General features: G+C 38.8%; 2 protein-coding genes across 18 annotated transcripts in view; both read right to left on the bottom strand.

Annotated features, from left to right (window-relative positions):
* Positions 1 to 14268, bottom strand: part of LOC135167919 (uncharacterized) — a 34724-nt gene extending 20456 nt beyond the window's left edge. Inside the window, exons 1-3 of one of the 4 annotated variants that reach the window (XM_064131638.1) lie at positions 13965 to 14268; positions 1483 to 1536; positions 487 to 655 (exon numbers count right to left, since the gene is read on the bottom strand). In XM_064131638.1, coding sequence (XP_063987708.1) covers positions 487 to 643 — 157 coding nt within the window. In that variant the 5' untranslated portion in view covers positions 644 to 655; positions 1483 to 1536; positions 13965 to 14268. Of the gene's footprint in view, positions 1 to 486; positions 669 to 1482; positions 1537 to 13964 lie in introns of those variants that run through there. The other 3 variants (XM_064131641.1, XM_064131639.1, XM_064131640.1) reach the window with 3 other exon arrangements.
* Positions 14269 to 14567: 299 nt separating this feature from the next.
* Positions 14568 to 19219, bottom strand: part of LOC135167914 (AF4/FMR2 family member lilli) — a 76395-nt gene continuing 71743 nt past the window's right edge. For 13 of the 14 annotated variants that reach the window (XM_064131613.1, XM_064131617.1, XM_064131618.1 and 10 more), the window contains one exon: positions 14568 to 19044. In XM_064131613.1, coding sequence (XP_063987683.1) covers positions 18935 to 19044 — 110 coding nt within the window. In that variant the 3' untranslated portion in view covers positions 14568 to 18934. The remainder of the gene's footprint in view (positions 19045 to 19219) is intronic. The other variant, XR_010299946.1, reaches the window with a different exon arrangement.

Genomic DNA, 19219 nt, shown 5'->3' with positions numbered 1-19219 from the left:
ATATCGATTATTCAAAACTCCGCAAGGAAAAAAATCAGAGAATCATTTGAGAGGTTGAGAAAAATAGAAAAAAATGTCATGAGACGCTTCGAGTTTCATGGATGACTGGATTGTCGGCACTGTCGATTATCCAGTGATGCGCAGTGATGTTTGAAGCATCCCCGGGGGCCATTCGGATCCCGGGAACCGCTGCTACGATACGAAAACTCGCGTAAATCAGTGCAACGGTATAATGCAAACCCGATCAACCGGAAGTGCAACGATGATCGTTGTGGATCGATGAAGAATACCGTCCCATTATTTCCGTTGGAATAATCGTTTAATGGTTGTTGCCGGAGTAATGGGGGAATTTGTTATAAAATTGCTATATTATATTTTCCAGAATATAACGTGAATAATTCGTAGAATCCTTAGCAGTATAATAAAAATAAAATAATGGATCTCAGACTTGCGATAATAATTCTACAGGTGAAATTAAAAACTCACCCTTAGGAAGTGTGTCAGTTCCCCGTTGTCCCCCGAATTCTCCCATGCTAGTGTGATCCTGTGGGGGTGGTGATGCCTCCCTCACACACCCCATGAGACTGAGTGCTCCACTTCCCCCGCTGGCGCTACCACCGCAGGTACTGGCGGAGCTAGACATTCTCCCAGTCGTCTGAAACACCCGGTAAACCCATACTGCAACGTACGACTCTTTCACACGATGATACCAATCCGTCAGTACTCTCTCCATTCTCAACAAATGTAAAAGTTCAAGGTATCGCAAAATTTCAAAGAAACAAAAGAATTCCTAATGCACCTCTCGGAGAGAACTTTTTTCACCAACTGACGCAGTCAGTACCAGTGTGAATACTAGGAATGGGTCATGAGATGGGTTACCATGGTGATTGCAGTTCGGGGGGGGGATAAGGGAGGGGGCATTGATTATGCTGTCCCACCCCTCGGACGACCCTGACCTTCGCCAACTCTACAGCTGACGGCGGACCGCAACAATTCGCTGCGCGAGAGACTCACCCACAAGATGAGAGAGAATATCAGACTAATGCGTACGATAGCTGGGGGTGTGTCGTTGGAGTTCAGCTGCACCTTAATCTATGACAATACTCAACTAATACTCGGGTGATTCAAATGAAACACGTCATGCTCCATTTATCAGGGGTAATGACTTCCGGTGGATTGAGAATGAAGTTGGGTTTGAGTGACAGATAATTGAAAATTTTGCCAATGAAACTTGGAGGCGCTGTGAGGATCATAAATATCGCTGCAATTTGTTTTTATAAAAATGACCACTCCTTGAATTGTCAAATTTTACTAAACATTTCTTTCCACGAGGGGAGAGACCGAGGTCATGGTGACACATCGATGGGGGTGAGTGATAAGATCGTCGTGGGGAAGAAGTATAAAGAGAAAGAGAGAGTACTGCTATATTGAATCATGGGTAGGAAAAGATTATTTTCCTGTATGAAAAATTTTTGAAATTACCTTAAGAAGGAAGCGGCATTTCAGGCGTGGCTGGAGGATCCGTGCATTGAAAATCTACAACAAAAATTGACAAAAAAAAACAATTAACTTCCGGATGCTCAAATAAATGTCTGGAGCCATCTATTTTAGTACTTAAGTAGAGAAGCGAGTGAACGAACGGTAGTGATCCCTCAAACAAGAAGAAACTAAATGGGACCGACGAGAGACGAAAATAAACCCTGTTGTGGGTTTTTGCGCGCACAGGGATGTCTTCTATTCTGTTGTCTTACACGAAATGCAATAAAAAACAACAACGAGTTGTTGGGGTAACGTCCCACGGCCGTGGGACTCGGCTACAACCTTGTCCCCGGTTGCTAGTTGATACAACTGGAGGTCGTGCTAGTGCGATTAACAGTTGCTGAACGTGGGCTTCATTACAACGGTTTTTTTAATCATTCGTTAAAGCAATCGTTGCTGCTGTGACAATGTTTATTATCCATTAAAAAAATGAGAAGCGAAGTGAGAATATTTCCCTCTCCGCATTCTGGGACACTCCCTGATTTTTTTTTAAATCAGAAAATCCGAAAATAAATAACCATGCCTGTATTCCATTGAAAGTCAACGACTGTAGTATAAATAGCCATTTAAACAGGACATTCACATACCGGAAGTTGTCGTATACCAAGTGAAAGAAAAATATTTTCAATATCACGAGTTATTCCCTCATTCATATTGAGAACAAGCCGACGGCATACGTCCACGGAAATAGAATGGTGTGAAATTCTTCTTTCATCGATGATGTAAATAGGGTATGCAAGAAACAAACGTCGGGGAATACCCGGTGCTGACGTACCGACCAACTAGGCCATCGCCCCGGTTGATAATGTCGCCGTCAACGTCGAGACAAAAACTAGGAACAAAACTATAGACTGCATTTCTCTTTGCCTGGATGAGGAACAAAGAGGGCCCCGCGGTATAATTTCTTTTTTTCTCCGGGTCTTGCATGCAATTTTTTTTCACCCCCAAGGCAGTTTTAGAAAAAAAATCTCTTCGTAATTTTAGATTGCCGGGTTTTCTCGCTGTGTAGACTGCACCATGAATACCGGAGAGAATATTTCTGTGGGCTTTTGAAAGTGAAGCCACCGTCAGTTTCTCATATAAAGTGGAAAGAAGGACGAAGGGTGTTTCAGAATATGATAGAATCAAGATATATTTGGAAGCATAAACAATTATCCAGAGAATTTAAAAGAATGTGGAAGATCTCCACCCCTTGAACCTCTTCGAAATTGTCAAGATCGATTTTTCTGGCGAGAAGCGAAAAATGTCTGAAATAATTTCCCTCAATTCAGAGTGGAAACGCAAGAGGTTAAAAGCCCATTTTCCAACCTAACTCGACGTCAATATTTGGAGCACATCAATCTCGCGGCGGGCTTAAAATGTTCCTCTGTGTCAAAAAAATTTTACCTTTCTCGTTCCATTCAATTTCTGATGTGCTTTGAGCAAAAGCCTCTGGATGAGTGATGTTATCGGTTCGTCCTGGGTAATTACTTTTTCGTCAAATGTCCAATGCTGATGCGAACAATTTTTTTCATTTGCGTTGGATAAAAAAATTGGACTTGGATGGGTAATTGAAAAAAACCATGAAATCGTAGGACTTCCTACTTGGATTGTGATTATTCATCCGGAGGAAGCGGACAACCGGGACAAAAAATACGGAGTGACGGCCGGGATAAATGCTCTTTATCAATGTGATAACTCAAACTATTGCCCACCACTACATGGAGAAAGAAATGTGATAAAAATCACCCTGCTCATTAAATTATTAATTACTAATCCGAGCATTACACGAGAGACGCGAACTTGGAGTGGAAAGAAAGACAAACAAAAAAGTGAAGACATCTTGGAATTTATGTCTACGTATTTCAGACGGATTTTTTAATCAGTCGATAGACGTGGGACAACAATGCTTTTTCGAATAAAAAAAAGAATGAGTACCTGAAGTACCCGGTGTACACTGCGGGCGCATTGTCTCGAAACCTCTCTTTGTACTCTCATTTTGCAACTCGCTAGACGGGTAATTTTCCAATGTGAATGAAAAAAAAAAAAGAGAGATGATGTTGAAAGGGAGAGTGAAGGTATTCCCCTCGGAATTCCTAGAATTTTGAATTTTTACAACCATCCATTACGAAAACAATGAAAGCCGATGAAGAAATAGAGTTTATCTCTTTTTCACTGAGAATTTCAGTCTTCATTCGCCGTGAATTGAAGATAATGAATGCTCTCAGTGGATGCACTATCAAATCTCCCCCCACAATGCTAGCCAATTGTTCAATTGAATGGTTAAAATCTCCGTTGGTCACCGCCATCTGTCCATTCATCAAGATATTGACAAAAGCAAAGGCTCTCCCCACACGCATTCATTCACAACTTGCTCATTGTTTATCACTGTTGTTTGGAATAAACAGAGATGAGTCATGTATGCGCAGTGATACTAAACTATCTGCATTCCATGCGATAATTCACGGTGAAACAGCACGTGGGCGGTTATCGGGGGACAATAGCCAGAGCAGTGACCGTCCCTCCACAAATTCTTCTTCCTCACTTCCTTTCAACAATTTCCAATTCCCAATTCCCAAGAAATGAAGGGATTGATTTTTCATCATCGTTTGACGGGTGTATATTCCCATGTGCAACTTCAGAGCAACGTGTGACAGTGCAACAATGGTGCCAGGTTGACCACCGGGCATACCCCATCAAGCTGAGACTGCCCTATACCGAAAATAGAAGGCTGTGTTTGGTAGCACTAACAGCATGAATTCCCGAGCGTATTTGGATACACCATCTCCCCCTGACAAGAGGCTAATTGTAAGACGATACCATTTCTCCCTTTTGTCGAGACGGAAGCCAAATTTCATTAACTCAAGGGGAGGAGGATATCAATGAACAATCCCTAATATTATAGCCATATTCGAGAAAGAATTTGTTAACAGGCAATCGACTGGATCACTGGATCACCAATTTCCTCCGAAAAGACAAGGAAATATTTTTCCCTTTCACCTTAACTGTGTGAATATGTTGAATAAATTGAAATGTAAACAGATATGAATCTGATATTCACGTAATAAGAATTGAGAAATATAAAGATATGAATCTAATTCCCAAGAGTCAACGAAAAAAAAAGGCCCGGAATGATTCATCACCTAGGAGTAACCAACTCTATCCACTGAACACGTATCCACTACCACAACAAGAGCGATGCAAAATCTGTCCTCTCTCGCCCATCGTCTCAATGCCCACATGTCAGACGTAGATGCGGCACCAACTACTCCCCAGTGAATTACCGAAGAGGAATCCCGGCCGATTTGTTGGTACTGGTAGAGTTCATTGACCCTTTCCCCGTGTGTGTTTGCACTCGACGGCCTCTTGTGTCACTCGATATTGCCACGAATTGCTGTTTTCACTCGGTCTCACTTAGCTCATCCGTCTATCGGTGATGGGACACATAAAAACGTACAACAACGATCATTGGTGTTTACCGAGGATGGTGATACATCCCCGATGCGGCAGAATGGGATTAAAGGGTTTTAAGAACCTCTCAGAGAGGATAAAACTATCGTATCGAGTGTTCCTCCAATTTCCACTAATCGAATATGTTGAAGAAGACTAAAAAAAAGAGGCCTTTAAATTTTAATCGGCGAAACGGAATTTTAACAAAAAAATATAACACCTAATTTCAAGAACAATTATTCAAAGGATTTTTCCCATTTATTTCTTGCGAGCAATTTCTATTTGTCGAACAACAAGGAAACTGTCTCGTCATGCTCAATCCAGCAACAGTTTCCCAGACTCTCGTTTGACACGGGGCATTTATCCAGGGGAGAAAAATTTTGTGGTCATTTTTTTGCCAACATCTACGTAAGTAACAGCAGGATACAATCGTGTTAAATAAAACTCGTTCGTTGTAGTAACGAGCTGGAGGTTTTTTTTTTTTTTTCAACTCAAGTGGTTTGCCGCATTTAATGGTTCACGGGAATATTATTGTTGAAATGTTGACGATGATTAATGCATTCACAATAATTGCGATACGTGCTAAATTATCTTATGAGGGTGTTATAAAATTAACGGAATTACTCCCGACAAAAGATACTTATTTACGCCGTTTAAAAAGTTTCACTCAATTTGCCGGAAAAAAAATACAAGTTGTGAAGTCAATTTTGGAACTATCATCAACTAACGGGTCAAAATGCTTCTTCTTTCTTTCCTTCACAGTACTGAGTTGAAAACTTTATTCTCACTTCTCCAGAAATTCTTTTATTTCATTTTTCTTCTCTCAGTGCTCCAATTACTTTCAAACACAATAGCCAACACCACTCGCTCACTCCTGCCAATTTTTCTACACCGTTAATTCCATTAAAAAAATAATAAAAAACATAATGTATGAATACCCAGTCTCTCATTGCGAAATCGAAGGAGGTCACGGGGTAAAAATTGTGAACGTTAACGAGCATCTCTCATACATACACCAGCGGTTCCTCGCGTGGTTTTAAGCCGTTACTATCGCCCATTCGGTACTGCAATGAGTGAAAAAAAAAAGCCTTTTTGCCCCCTAGGTTTTACTCCATTTTTTGAAAGACACACGAGACCGCGAGTTAAACCTCATCCAACTTTTCAAGTTAAAACAAGTCGTGCGAAAGTTTTTAATTACCCCTGTTGGATCGTAGTGGAGGATGGGGGATACTTTTTTGAAAAAATAATATTATGATTTTTCGTCGTCAACTTTCACTGTGTTTAACTGGAATATAAATAAGAAATTCTGAAAGATGTGAAAAATGGAGTTGAATGACAAAGTTGCTGTACAATCAGACGTAACTTGGAGAAGGCACCGATGGTATCGACAGGAGAGGACGAACGAGTTCGTATTCCCACGGTATGTATCCTCGTAATGCGAAACACCCGATAAATAATGAATGGCGTTTTCGCGCTCTTTCAACCGTCAGACATTTTATCCCCAGTTCCTCTTTATTTTTTATTTCCACCTCATCTTTCTTTTTCTTAAATTGTTGAGTGCACAGTGTCGGTGGAGAACTATCGTAAAACTCTTCAGAGGACAGAACAAGCTGGTGGAGAGAGAGGGGGGAATTGCTGAAGACACGCGGTGGTTTTTCCTGGTAGAATTGTATGTGTGGGCATTGGTGGATGTACAGAGAGAAAAACGGTGATAGACCTTTCTCGGGCCTGTGTGGATGGAGGAGGAGAACGGGTAATAGGGCTTTGGAAATGACTTCGGGGCCAGACCTCCTGCACTGGAGTGAGCATAACGGTGCTGTCGATTAGCCCAGAGTGCGCGACGGCAAGGGAGGGAACGAAGAAATTGAAAGATGAGCTCTTCATCATTTTTTTGATGAAGTGAAACATTTTACCAAAAGAATTGATCAAACGACATTGCAAATGGCACTTGAATTATTTCAAAATATATGAGACATATGAAGATATTCATCGACCAGATAATTATTCGATAATAATTATCAAAACCGTTATCGCGCGAATAATCAGATGAGGTAACAGCGATGAGCTGAGCCAGGGAGAAAAAAAGAAAGTGAATCGAAATGAAACGGTCCCAAGCGTCTGGGTACGATGGTAATAGGAACGTGGAGGAGGGGAGGTTGATTGAATTTTCGCAGGTGTCGAGACCGACGATGATTTCCTGGACTGATGTGAGGGTCCAATTGGTCCGTTTAATTACCACACGTTCAATGCCATTTGGCATAAATCGACGGCCTGATTGGATCCACTAATGACGGGATATTTTGAAAGAGTATATTGCATCGAAAACAATTTATCATATTCCGAAGGGAAATCAAATTGCCCAAATTATTTCGCGATTTAACTGAGTGTTTTTTTTTCGTACGAGCTGATTTGTTTAATATGTTGCACTCATCTGAGGCAAAATCGGACCTTTTTTTCGCCTTCACCCCTTAATTCTCGTATTATTGACCCGTCGACACGCAAAAATACTTTAAAAAAATGAAAATAAAAGCCAGAGAAAAATTTACACGGGGTCCGCGAAGAAGGTTCGCGGTGAAGGCGTATGAGAGTCGATCTCTGGGCGGATTCCCACCAGTTGGCCAGTCACGACTTTGGTCGTTGTCTATAGTCACTAAACAAGGCACCGAGTACACTCCCTGATTGGATAATGCCCTTTAAGCTGTTTACGTATCGCCTGTAACAACGCCCGCAGTCACAACAACCAGAGCTTTAACTCGTTTTGGCATGCAAAAAACCCTCAGTGGCTAATCGATTTCCGTTTTAGTGATATTCCTCCGGAGGCATTGGGAGAGAATTGAACACATTTTCACAAATTGTTTGCCGGTCATTTTTGGAGGGGTTTTAAAAGGATTTTATTTCGGATAATAATAAGTTTTAATCAAGTAGTTCCATCGATGAGAAATAATTGCAGAAGAAAAACGCAAGTAAAAACTATAGACTCGAGAGTTGGGTTGAAAAGAAAAAAAAACAATGCATTCGTCAAGTGACGATTATCTCAATAAGAAATCAGTGGGTCTCACGGTATAGAACGCAATCGAGACGATGAAGAATCGAGAGCAACAGGAGCGAAGAAGCCTTGCGTAAGACGAGATGTTAGAGCGTCTCCTTTCATCCAATGTGGAAGGAGTTGGGACGTTGAAAAACTCGTGGGTGAGATACCTGGACTTTCGAAATATGTATGAAACGTGTATGAGAGCATGTGGAACGAGACTATATTTCGTAAAAATGATGGCACTACACCGAGAGAATTTATATGGTATTTTGGTGGCGCATATTCACCCCCTGTGCACACACTAGTTAATAATTCCACGCGACTTATTAGCCTTAGCTGAGTTATTCCTCTGATGGATTCCGGAGAATTATCAGGGCATTATCGGAGGGAGAGGAGACGATAAGAGTTTTACCGTAAACATAGTCCTCGTTTTTTCTTTCTGTCACGTTTGACTTTTCATTTTTTCAAACTGTGGAAAAGCCGGTAGTGTCCCCGGACGCTTATTTACTCTATTATATCGATCAGTGGTGTTCGGGGTTGATGACCTAGTGGAGGGACGACTTATGGTGTCCATAACGACCATGGATGTCCGATAGTCAACAACAAATGTATGAGAATAATCAAGTGATTATACTTTCATATTTTGTTAAGGGAGAACGACAGTCAGTGTGATTAAATCTTCTGACCTGATTCATCACACCAGGCCCTCAATGAACATAAGAGATGATCCAATCATCTAGCCTCACTCATTCGTCAATGACTGACAGAAAGGAAATAATTTCCTCATGATTACAGATATTTCATGATGAGATATAAGGCTAGAGATGAATTTTCAAAAATATTCGACTGGGGCTGTCTTGCATAAGACGGCCCTGAGCCTGTACCCTTACAACGGTAATGAAAAGCCTCAGGCTGGCTTCCTCCTACGATAATACATACAAGACGTCTCGTGTGACGCGAGACGAGGGCCCGTGCAAACCCGTTTTTCCCTTCGTTTCTGCTTCACGCTTTAACGATTAGTTCAAACGCCCCTGAATTCACCGTGGCACACGACTGGCCTTTTTGACACCATTATATCCCTCCCTGAATTTAACCAATCAAAATAAAAACAATTTTATCCATCTTCTCACGAGGCCCTTTTTCTCTGGGCCATTTCTAAGAAGTTCCTCTTCCTTCTCAATTTTTTATGATTCACGGTGAATCAGAAGGAGAAAAATATTGAGAACCGATGACTCGTGAAATCGATTACGAAATTCTCCAGCAGTGATCCGTCCTTTCAAGTGCTGTGGTTTCAGAATTATTTGGCTCTTCAGTGAATCGTGAACATTTCAAATATTTTATTTCTCCCAGTGGATGACCTTTTTTTTCCTATTATATTTTTCTTATCAACTGAAATCAATCATACCTAAGAAAAGTGCATTGCCTTGACAAAATAACTCTCAATGTAACAATATCCAAGTGAATTAATCCCAGTAATAAAACGAATGACCTCTATCCTACTTGAATATCCCCCATACGTAATTCACGATGCAAAGGAATAAAAAATTAACAAATTTCCTCCCGCCGCCCATAATTACATTGCCTGAGTCGGCGATCTTCAGCATCTTGGTGATAACATTAGGAATTAGAAGTGGCTACGCCAACACCCAATGCTAGTAATTTAATCCCAAGATCCTTGTTTACAACGTTGGATTATCTCCAGCACTGGGGTCACTCGTACAGCAATTCACCCCAGACCTACCATACATTATTCCCATGCTTCCCACTGCGTCATGCTCAGGACCCCTTATTACACCTCCATTACCTCAAATCATTTTCGAGCCCCGGCATTAGCTTCTAATCAGCCATGAGTAAGAAAATCCAGTGGGAATGATGAGAAATTAAAAAGAAGAAAAAATTCACTGAAATAATGGCAGATCCATGGCTGAACGAGTTTCACACAAGCATCAAGTGGCTTCGAAATCTTTAAAACCCATATCCTGCGAGACTCCCTGGTATCAAATTTCCCTGCACTTCCTGCGCAGACATCCCTCGTCCATTATCTCCCGACATTCCCTTCTGGAAGTGTAGTCACCAGGAATGACGAAACGACAGGAAAAAAAATGATAATCAGTTGTCAAGGACAAGCAGAGCGTAACTCATGGGCCACTACCGTTCGTTGCAGATGATTGTCCAACGGAGCAAATGGTAATAGATTATAAATAGAAGGGATTCCAGCTTCATATTGGAAATTTAAATTCCTCCGATGAATTTTTGAATTCAACGCACGTTATCACCTTCGTGAACAATCATTTTTTTTTGTGACAGCTCCAGGCGCTTGATAAATTGGATCGTTCAATAGAGATCATTTTTCCAAAGCCAATAAAATTTGTTAAGTTACTGATTTACATACTATATACTTCAAGCATCCCATAAACTCGGAATCACCTCGAAAAAAGTCACTTTATTCTCCTTGAAATGACAGGGGCGAAGAATGACACTTTAACGACAGAAACAGGGGAATTGTTGCAGCACGAAAAATCATGAATGCGTGCAAGGTGAAACGTTTGATTGTCACGCTCGAGGCACCACCGGGGCCCACATATATAGATATATATTTTTATATTCTACTAGAAAAAGTATCTTGAAAACATCCATCTCGCTTTCCCAGTCATGAATTCAAAAGCGCAATTAGAATCATCTATTTTCTCATTTTTGTCCAATTAAATTAAGTCGACAAGACGGATATTAACTCCTGGCAACTGACATCTCGTGATTTTTCCTAATCACCAATGGTATATTTTACTGAGAAAATTAATCAGGGAAATTTCTATCATCGCACTAAATTAATTTGCAAATTAGAAAATTAATGGAAAAAAGTAAATTTCCATCTACGGACCACGCCTCACGTTGGAGTGGAAATAGAAGAACCGTCCAACTTCCGACAGGAGAAGGAAAAAAAAATGAAACTCAAAATAAGACGAAAATAAAAATTTCCCCAACATCGGGCTCGTGATCGCGCAGTTTCCGGCCGCGTGTTTCCATATTGAGCTTTCTCCGCTCGATAGAATGAGCTAGGGATCGCAGTCCTGACAAAGCAAGGAGACAAGGACTTTCCCCCAAGTTTTTCCGTCTATTATTAATTGATGAAAAAATGTCAAGATTCAATTGGAAATTCATCTCCTAGTTATCTCCCGAGCGGAATTAATTACACTAAAAATTGACTTTGAAGAAACAATATAGGATTCCACAATTTATTTAGTCGCGTGGGGGTCTGAGGGAAGAGGTTTACTCAGGGGTGTAGTTTCAAGCGTCGGAAGGACGTCCCAAAGGCAGGTCGATGTACTTCGAGTAGACTTGGGTTCAAGATTCGGTTTACCCTGGGAAAATAAAGGAGAGAGCTTACACGAATCTCCAACGGAATACCTTCAAAAGATTCGAATGAAAAACCACAGGAATGAAAAAGAGAAATGAATAATCGGAGTGCAAAGGAAGGCAAGACGGCTAAACGGGAAAATTGTGTGCTTCAGAAGGGGAGGACAGGAAGTTTGTGATTGACTACTTGCTGTGAAGACATTCAATGGGTGAAGCAATCGTCATTTTTTAAAGGGAAGGAAACCCTTCGAAAAAAAATTCCGGAAAAGTCACGTTCTGAGAATAATTCTCATTAACAAGGCAAACATTAGTATTTCAACATGGGAAGTGAAATGTCAACAAATCCATTAACTAAGGCCCATTCAGAGGGTACGAAAGCCTATGTAAATGGAAATTTATATTTTTTTTTCAAGAGAATATCTATGTAATATTTACTAGAGAACTGTAATAACAGATCATATCACCTCCAACGATTGCAAGTGCCAGAACAATTAATCTCCGCGACAGAAATAATCAATTAGTACGAAAAATAATTAATTAGGCTGTCTGTTAAAACGTTTACAATAATTTTTTTTTCTCATTAGTCACGCGATATTGACCCGTAGAAATAATCAAGCCCATGAGATGGAAAGAGCAGTGTTTCTTAGGTATGTTATAAAATCCAAGCTCGAGAGGAAGAGGGGCCCTTTCCACTTGGACGAGCACCACCAGCTCAAGTGATTCTCAACGTGTATTTGCTCGTTTATATTCAATATCAATGGGGTGAATGATAAAAGTCAACAGGAGTTGGTAAGAGGTTGAGAACAACTGGATGGTAACCGGGCGGTCCGGCTAGCACACCTTCAAGGTCGTACACTGGCCGGCATTAACTGATACTTGCATCTCTTTTTCCCCTTACTCTTCATTTCGTCTTTTTGTCGTGATGAATGGAAAAAAAAAATTATATTACTGCGTCTACCATTACCCACCGACTTCATTTACCCTTCAATCTCACGAGAAAAATTCTTCTTCAATATTCTCGGGGAATTTTATTTGCTGTTTGAGGATTCATACGGAAATTTTTAATTGAAGATTTGTTTATATATTGAGAGGCACTGCCTTGTTTTTATTTTTTGTTATTTCAAATAATTGAGTAATTGAAGAGGTGACAAGAAGCATGTTTTTCGTCTTTTCGGGTGAATAGTTGAACAGTTGCTGAATATCTCTACTATTTATTTTTTACTTACGAATCAATGACCACGGGAATTCGCCCACCCCATCATTCATTCTCCAAACAGAGGTTATTGGTTATCTTTCTCAACAAAGCCCTGTTCCACCGAGACATTTAATTCCCCTGTCAACTTTTTTTTTGTTCTCTTCAACGACATACCAAAGACTCCATTTACATGGTTGTACAACAAAACATTGAGCAAAATTGCAACAATTTCATCGATTTCACGGTAGTTGGGACGATTCCGAAGAATGACAAAATACCAGTAGATTTTTTTTCGAGGCTCAACAATTAAAAGGGAAATAATCGATTGATTTTTTTCTGCAGTATTGCATAAACAATACACTCCATAATTACTCAATTCAACAGAAAATGTCAACGGCTATTGACAGCAGAAAATCGTACTCTCAAAACTCAAAAATGCTCACTCCAGCCTTCCAAAAAGATTCTCTGATCTTTCAGAATCTATACCACCATCCTCCCACATAATAACTCCTCCTCCACCTGATCTATCTCTCCAAGATACCCACGGACATTTTTAATGCAAAGCCCCCTTGCACCGAGGCCAAGACAGATTCCATTCTCACAACTAAACACTACGCACAAGTTTTCCCGGGGTTGACGACTCGGAATGCCAAAAGAGGGAGTAAGTTGAGAAATAAAAAGACTTGTAGAAAAATACCAGAGGCATGGGTGGTCGTTTAGACAAAAATTCAGGATAACAAATGGATGAGAAAACATTAAATTCACCGGATGGAATGTTTTAAGGCTTCCTTGATTTCAATTCCTCCATTGTTGGATAATACACGTGTGACGCTGACTACAAACATCCGAGGATTTCCCTGGATTACCGGGAATATTACGCAATTTCGATAAATCATACATTCAACAGATGATCTGAGTCGCCCAAATATTGTCCACCAATTAATAAAATTGTTGACATTCTCACGCGAGTTTCTACGCCATTTTCCTCTTTCCCTCTTCCCCCCTATCCCTAGCGCCGCCCCCGTAAAATCCGCTGATAACAAAGGAATGCAAACACAATGATCTAGTCGATTTTAGCGTTGGAAACAACGACCAGGCGAAGGAAAAAAAATATTCGGAAAGCCTACTGTCAGTACTGATAATTGCTGTTGCCGATTTTTCGGAGAATCAGGGCTATCTGCCTGAGTAAAAATATTTTCTATCGGATTTCACAGGCGCCAACAGGTGGCTGTTGCCGAGGAACGAACCCCATTCGTCACAACAGACAAGGCTGATGACCCGTACCAAAACATTCGACCAAAAACTAAGCACCTTTTTACACTATACCCGTTTGTTCTCTTACTTCAATGAATGAATTTCGTTTGAAAAAAGGGCGAGTAAGCATTGCCTTTTGATAAAGTGACCTTGGCCACTTACCTTGGAGATGTATCGTTTACAGCCAAAGGGTAAACTTCCAGCGGGATCTCACGGAATGCTAAAGATGTCTCGGCGTCGCATGTGCACTATTCAATTCACGTTTTATTCACTGCTTGTGGGATCACTTGTTCAACACTTTATTTTATATTCTCGGGGGGATGGGGCATCTTTCACTGTTTAACATTTGCGAGACTTTAACGGATGAAAAACGAGTTCGGGTAAAACAAAAACAAAAGGATCACTGGAACACGAAACAAAGAAAACCGCAGAAGATGACGCACGCTTGGCGGCCCGCGAGCGAATGGCGGATGCACACAACGCGGGATAGGAGAGACCGCAGTCGACTACAGCGCTACCAGCGGATGCTTGTGGAACTAGGAGGGCGCGGGACATTCAAAACGTGCGAAGAGAATTACTGGATTATTCGGTGTGGATAACTAAAGCGTGAACCTATTGTTGATAAAATGTTGTCAGTTGATAACAGCAAAGTTCTATAGTGCTCCGGTCTTGTTAAATAAAATGGCAATTTGATATCGTCTCGCTAAAAAATTGGAAAACTCCATAAGAATCTCCACCAGGTTAAGGAAAAATAAAAAATGACCCTTATGTTTTTATTTATTCATTCATTTTTATTTTAAACAATATGTTCATTTGAAGGACAATCGAATGCCTCAGGAAATGAATATGATATAGTAAATACGATTTTGTTTGTTCTTTGTTTTTACAATTATCATATACACAATAATTATAAGGTAAAATTCATCCCTTCACTCGTCTTGCATCATTTTCAATAATCAAAAATTGCAAGCCTAAGTCCGCAAATGTAAAACAATAAACGACAAAGAAAGAAACATTGAAATAATAAAATCTTACGATGAACGAAAAAGAGACAAAAAAAAAATATATATATATATAAAGAACCAAAAAAATTATTCGTAGAGTACACATTTTACAGTGAACCATCCCCATAACCGTATTCGACGATTTTCTAACTTTTAATTGCATTTACAAACATTTTCTTTTTATCATTATTTGTTTCATCATTATAAAGGCTCTCTCCATCCCTCTCAATCAATTTTTTTAAGCTGAGATTACTATAAAATAGGTAAAAAAGCCCCGTTATTTTCCCTTTGTTTCTTCATTTTTTTTTCATCTTCCACAAAATATCTCGCGAAATATCTTACATGTATATTGTCACGGTTGTCATCATTTTTTTTTCTTTAAAAACTTTATCTATTTTAGTTTGTCGTTGAGGCTAGCTGCACTGATTTTTCCCAAGCAATTCTCATTTATTTCAAACGCGAGACAGGTAATTCACTGTCGTGAAAATAAATGCGCCATTTGGTGGTTTTTATTTTATTTCAATCATCAATGAGTTGCTCCAGTCGATAAGAAAAGAAATGCCAACTTTAATAGATCACAAATAAATTAATCAAGGAAATGATTATTCCATCAGAACGCGAGTAGAATCGTTATACATCTTTCACCATTTGAGAGCAATATTTATCCAATTATTATGCATACAAAAAATTCGCCAAATAGACGTCACATCATCTAATCGATTAGAGTATCAGTTGATTCGTCGTTGGATAATAATTAAAAACAATCAGTCATGTTCAACGATTTCACTCGTTTCTCATCGATCCTCCTTTAATAAAAACAGAGTGGAAACAATAGTTCACGCAACAATTGAAATAATTTCACTAACAAAATTTATTGTTTTACTGCATCGGAGAGGTGGCTCAGCTGTTCAACTCATCCAGCCTTCACACCAATAAATATAATAATTAATATGAATAATTAATGATACTAAAATAAATAAAAAGCGAGTAATTAAGTTGTTTTTTTTTCGTTTTCTCTTTTCTTTCATCATTTGTCTCATTAAGCGAGTTTGGTCATTCCTTGGTGCTGTTACCCTTCACTCCCATTATTCTTTCATTTCCTCAATCTTTCACTCTGTCGTAATCTCTATCATCTCACTTTCATCAATTTTTTAATTTCCGCTGCTGTTAAGTTGATGTCAACCTCATGCTTGCCAACAAAAATTTCCGATTTTGAAATAATCAATGTGTTTGTTCGTGCTGATTTTTTACGTATGACCGATTTCATAATGCACTCCTTTGTTTAATTTAAACAATTGCGTGCAGTTAATTTGATGAATGACAATTGGCTCTGTTGGATTCAAATTATGATTATTTGAATGAATGATTAATTGAAGTCCTTTTGGGGGAAGAAGAGAACATTAATTCGTTATTGAGCACCACTTTTGTTTTTGAGGATAAAAGATAGAGAAAAAATCAATTAAATCAATGAGAATTGGATAGACTCGTTTACAAGTGGATTTGAAAAAATTGTTGATTCAACTATCAGTTATTAGTTTTTGGAACGAACGTAAGGACAGAAACTATTGTTAGCTTCAGTGAAACATTTATCGGAAATAGACATATATGCATAGTAGTTCGGTACGAATATAATAAAATAATATAGCAATCATATGAATAGTAATGTAATATAATATGATAATAATATAATAAGGTTTTCCCTTCATCTTCCATGTGTACATATATATGTATGTATAAATATATTACATTTATAATGTAATGGGTAAAGGCTTGAGAGAAACTATAATTTAACGAAATAAACAGCAGTCAATTGTTTAAGGAAATTGATCAATATTTTTTTGATCAAAATTATCCATTTTTACGTAGTTTCTACTGCTTAATTGATGATTAAATACAAATTCATCAAACGCTCCACGCAACTTCCTCTCCCTATTCTCTCAACCACGATTGGAACTTTGTTTTTGATTCTTATAAATAATTTTTTGATCGATTCGATTAAAAACCAATTGTTTTTACAACAATTTCATTATTTTCAAATTTAGAATCCCATTTTTTTGTGGCCAAAATAAGTTCATTAAAATGTAATAATGAGGGTGATTTGTTCACTCCTTTTTATTGTTATTCATTGAGAGTTTAGTGTGATCCAAAGCTATTGAAGTAATGTAGAAGTCACTCAAGTGGATCTCGGGCCTGATATCTCCTAATGATTTGTTAAATCGTTTATAAATACGCATCTAGAATATGAAAAAAATACACAATTTTGTTCCGTGATTTTTCTTTTGTTACATACAACGTTGTTCCACAATAGCGAATAGAAAATTGTATCCCATGAACCATTGGACCGCATGGAAAAATGTTTAGGGCCGGTGGGCTCCTCCTGAGTGCTTCCACCATTCAAATTGATGATAATTAAATGAATAATTCTTTATGCCTTGGGTTTAGCTTGAACTCACTGCTGTTCGCGCGTTGCAAATGATTAAAAATCACACCTGGAGCACAACTTTCACCTCCTCATCCTAGCTCACAACTTTCTAAAAACTCATTCCTCGATATTTTTTTTCCTCACGAAAAATTTTAATGCATTCATTTTAGTAGTAGAAACACTCATGATTTTTGAGAATGAGATAGTAATTGAAAACAAGCAAGAAAGGAAGTAAGTATGGACTATTTCTCCTCCTCGTGGCTGAGAGAAATTTCCAAATAATAATAATAAAAAAAAAAGAAAAAAATATCGGTGGACTGGTGTTATCTGCGCCAGATAATCATCTGGTATAATTTTAAAATGTTTTATTTCATCTCTTAGTTCCTTTATCTTCTTTCATTTCGGTAAGACATATGGTAGCAAAAATTTGGGGCGGACAAGAGACTCTTTAAATCGCAATTAACTGACAATTTTCCAGAGAACTCTTCCCTCAAGGCGGCGGCACTCACAATACCTATTTACAAAAATATACACATGAGCAACTTACTTCTTACTTGTTTTCTTGTTTTCATATTTTTTTTACTCATTAATAAAACTTCGAATCTTTCAATCACAATTAAATCTAATGTTTCGGTACTGCTCTTGCATTTATATTCGATTGATTCACTAAAACCTCTAGTTTTTCCCCAATATCAACTAGGTAATGTAAAGAATATGTATTGATTTTTTTTGCATTTTTTTTCCTTTTGTATTTTTGATAATTTAATAGTTAAATTATTCTCATTACTGATTTTTTAAATCTTATCTACAAAAAATTGTTCCATCCGCGATTTATCGTATTCACAATGTACAATCGGTAGGCATACGCGGTCAATTGATTAGTCTGTCAATTTTTCCCCCTCTCCACACGCAAATAACACGAGGGCGAGCGCGCTGATATACAGATCATATCAATAATTTATTAATTTTTACCTTTAACATTAGATCTATCTGATGTTATTTTATTATAATTCGTCTATAAGTAAATAAACTATTTATAATTCTGTGGGCGCCATTTTTAGTGCGCATGAGTCGAGTTTATTTTCCCCTCTATCTATCAATCATCGAGAATACTTGGGTAGCATCAAGTACACTCAATCGACAGCACCACTAGGTTTATTTAATTTTCATCTACGCACATTTTACAAAAGCAGGACACGTTGGATTTTGGTTTTTTGAGAGTGGAGACGGGGGGGAAAAATATCGAGGCCTACCGATCAATGATACCTTCAGTATTATGTAAATTCATCACATCGCAGTCTCATGCACTTTTTAAAGTTTGAAATTGCTCAGTATGACTAAGTAACGTGCTCTCAATCACTACTAGAATGAATTACGAACCTGAACTCATCTTAATATTGACAACGGTGTCATCATACACGTCGTCAAGCTCCTCAGCGTTACTTGGGGGGTTTTTAAAATCCCTCTGCTATTGTTTAATTTGACAAATGTGGGATGATTTTCATCGCGTCCCAACCACCCAGCTTATTCGTTACCATTTGCTCCCTGCCCTCTTGTAGAAAACTAGTTGAATTAATTATTGCCCTTGCAGCGAGTTGATACACGTGACGAGACGGCTACGTGAACATTGTGGGATACGTTGTCATGTTGTGAGGGAGAGCCGTTATGTAGTTGGGAGTGGGCGGCCTGGGACTGTGCCACTGGGGTCAGAGGGCTCGTAGTTTCTTTATTCCAGCTTGCACGTAACGCACTAGGTCTCGCAGGGAGCTCTTCAACGTGAGGGGACCAAGTTTTTCATCCAATTCGACGAAAAATTCTGAAAGTCGAATACAAGGGTTAATGATGAATTATTCAGTTACGGTTGAATGAAATTCAAAGGGCAGGATGTCGTGATTTTTGAAGATGTAAATAGAAAATTAACAAGGCATCGACGTCGTAATTTTTCCTCTGTCAAGTTAAAAAAATAAAAAAAAAATCATCACTCGATGTCA

Source organism: Diachasmimorpha longicaudata, chromosome 12 (assembly GCF_034640455.1).
Source record: "Diachasmimorpha longicaudata isolate KC_UGA_2023 chromosome 12, iyDiaLong2, whole genome shotgun sequence".
Taxonomy (NCBI): domain Eukaryota; kingdom Metazoa; phylum Arthropoda; class Insecta; order Hymenoptera; family Braconidae; genus Diachasmimorpha; species Diachasmimorpha longicaudata.
Note: the sequence above shows the minus strand (reverse complement) of the source record. Positions and strands in the feature narration are given on the sequence as shown.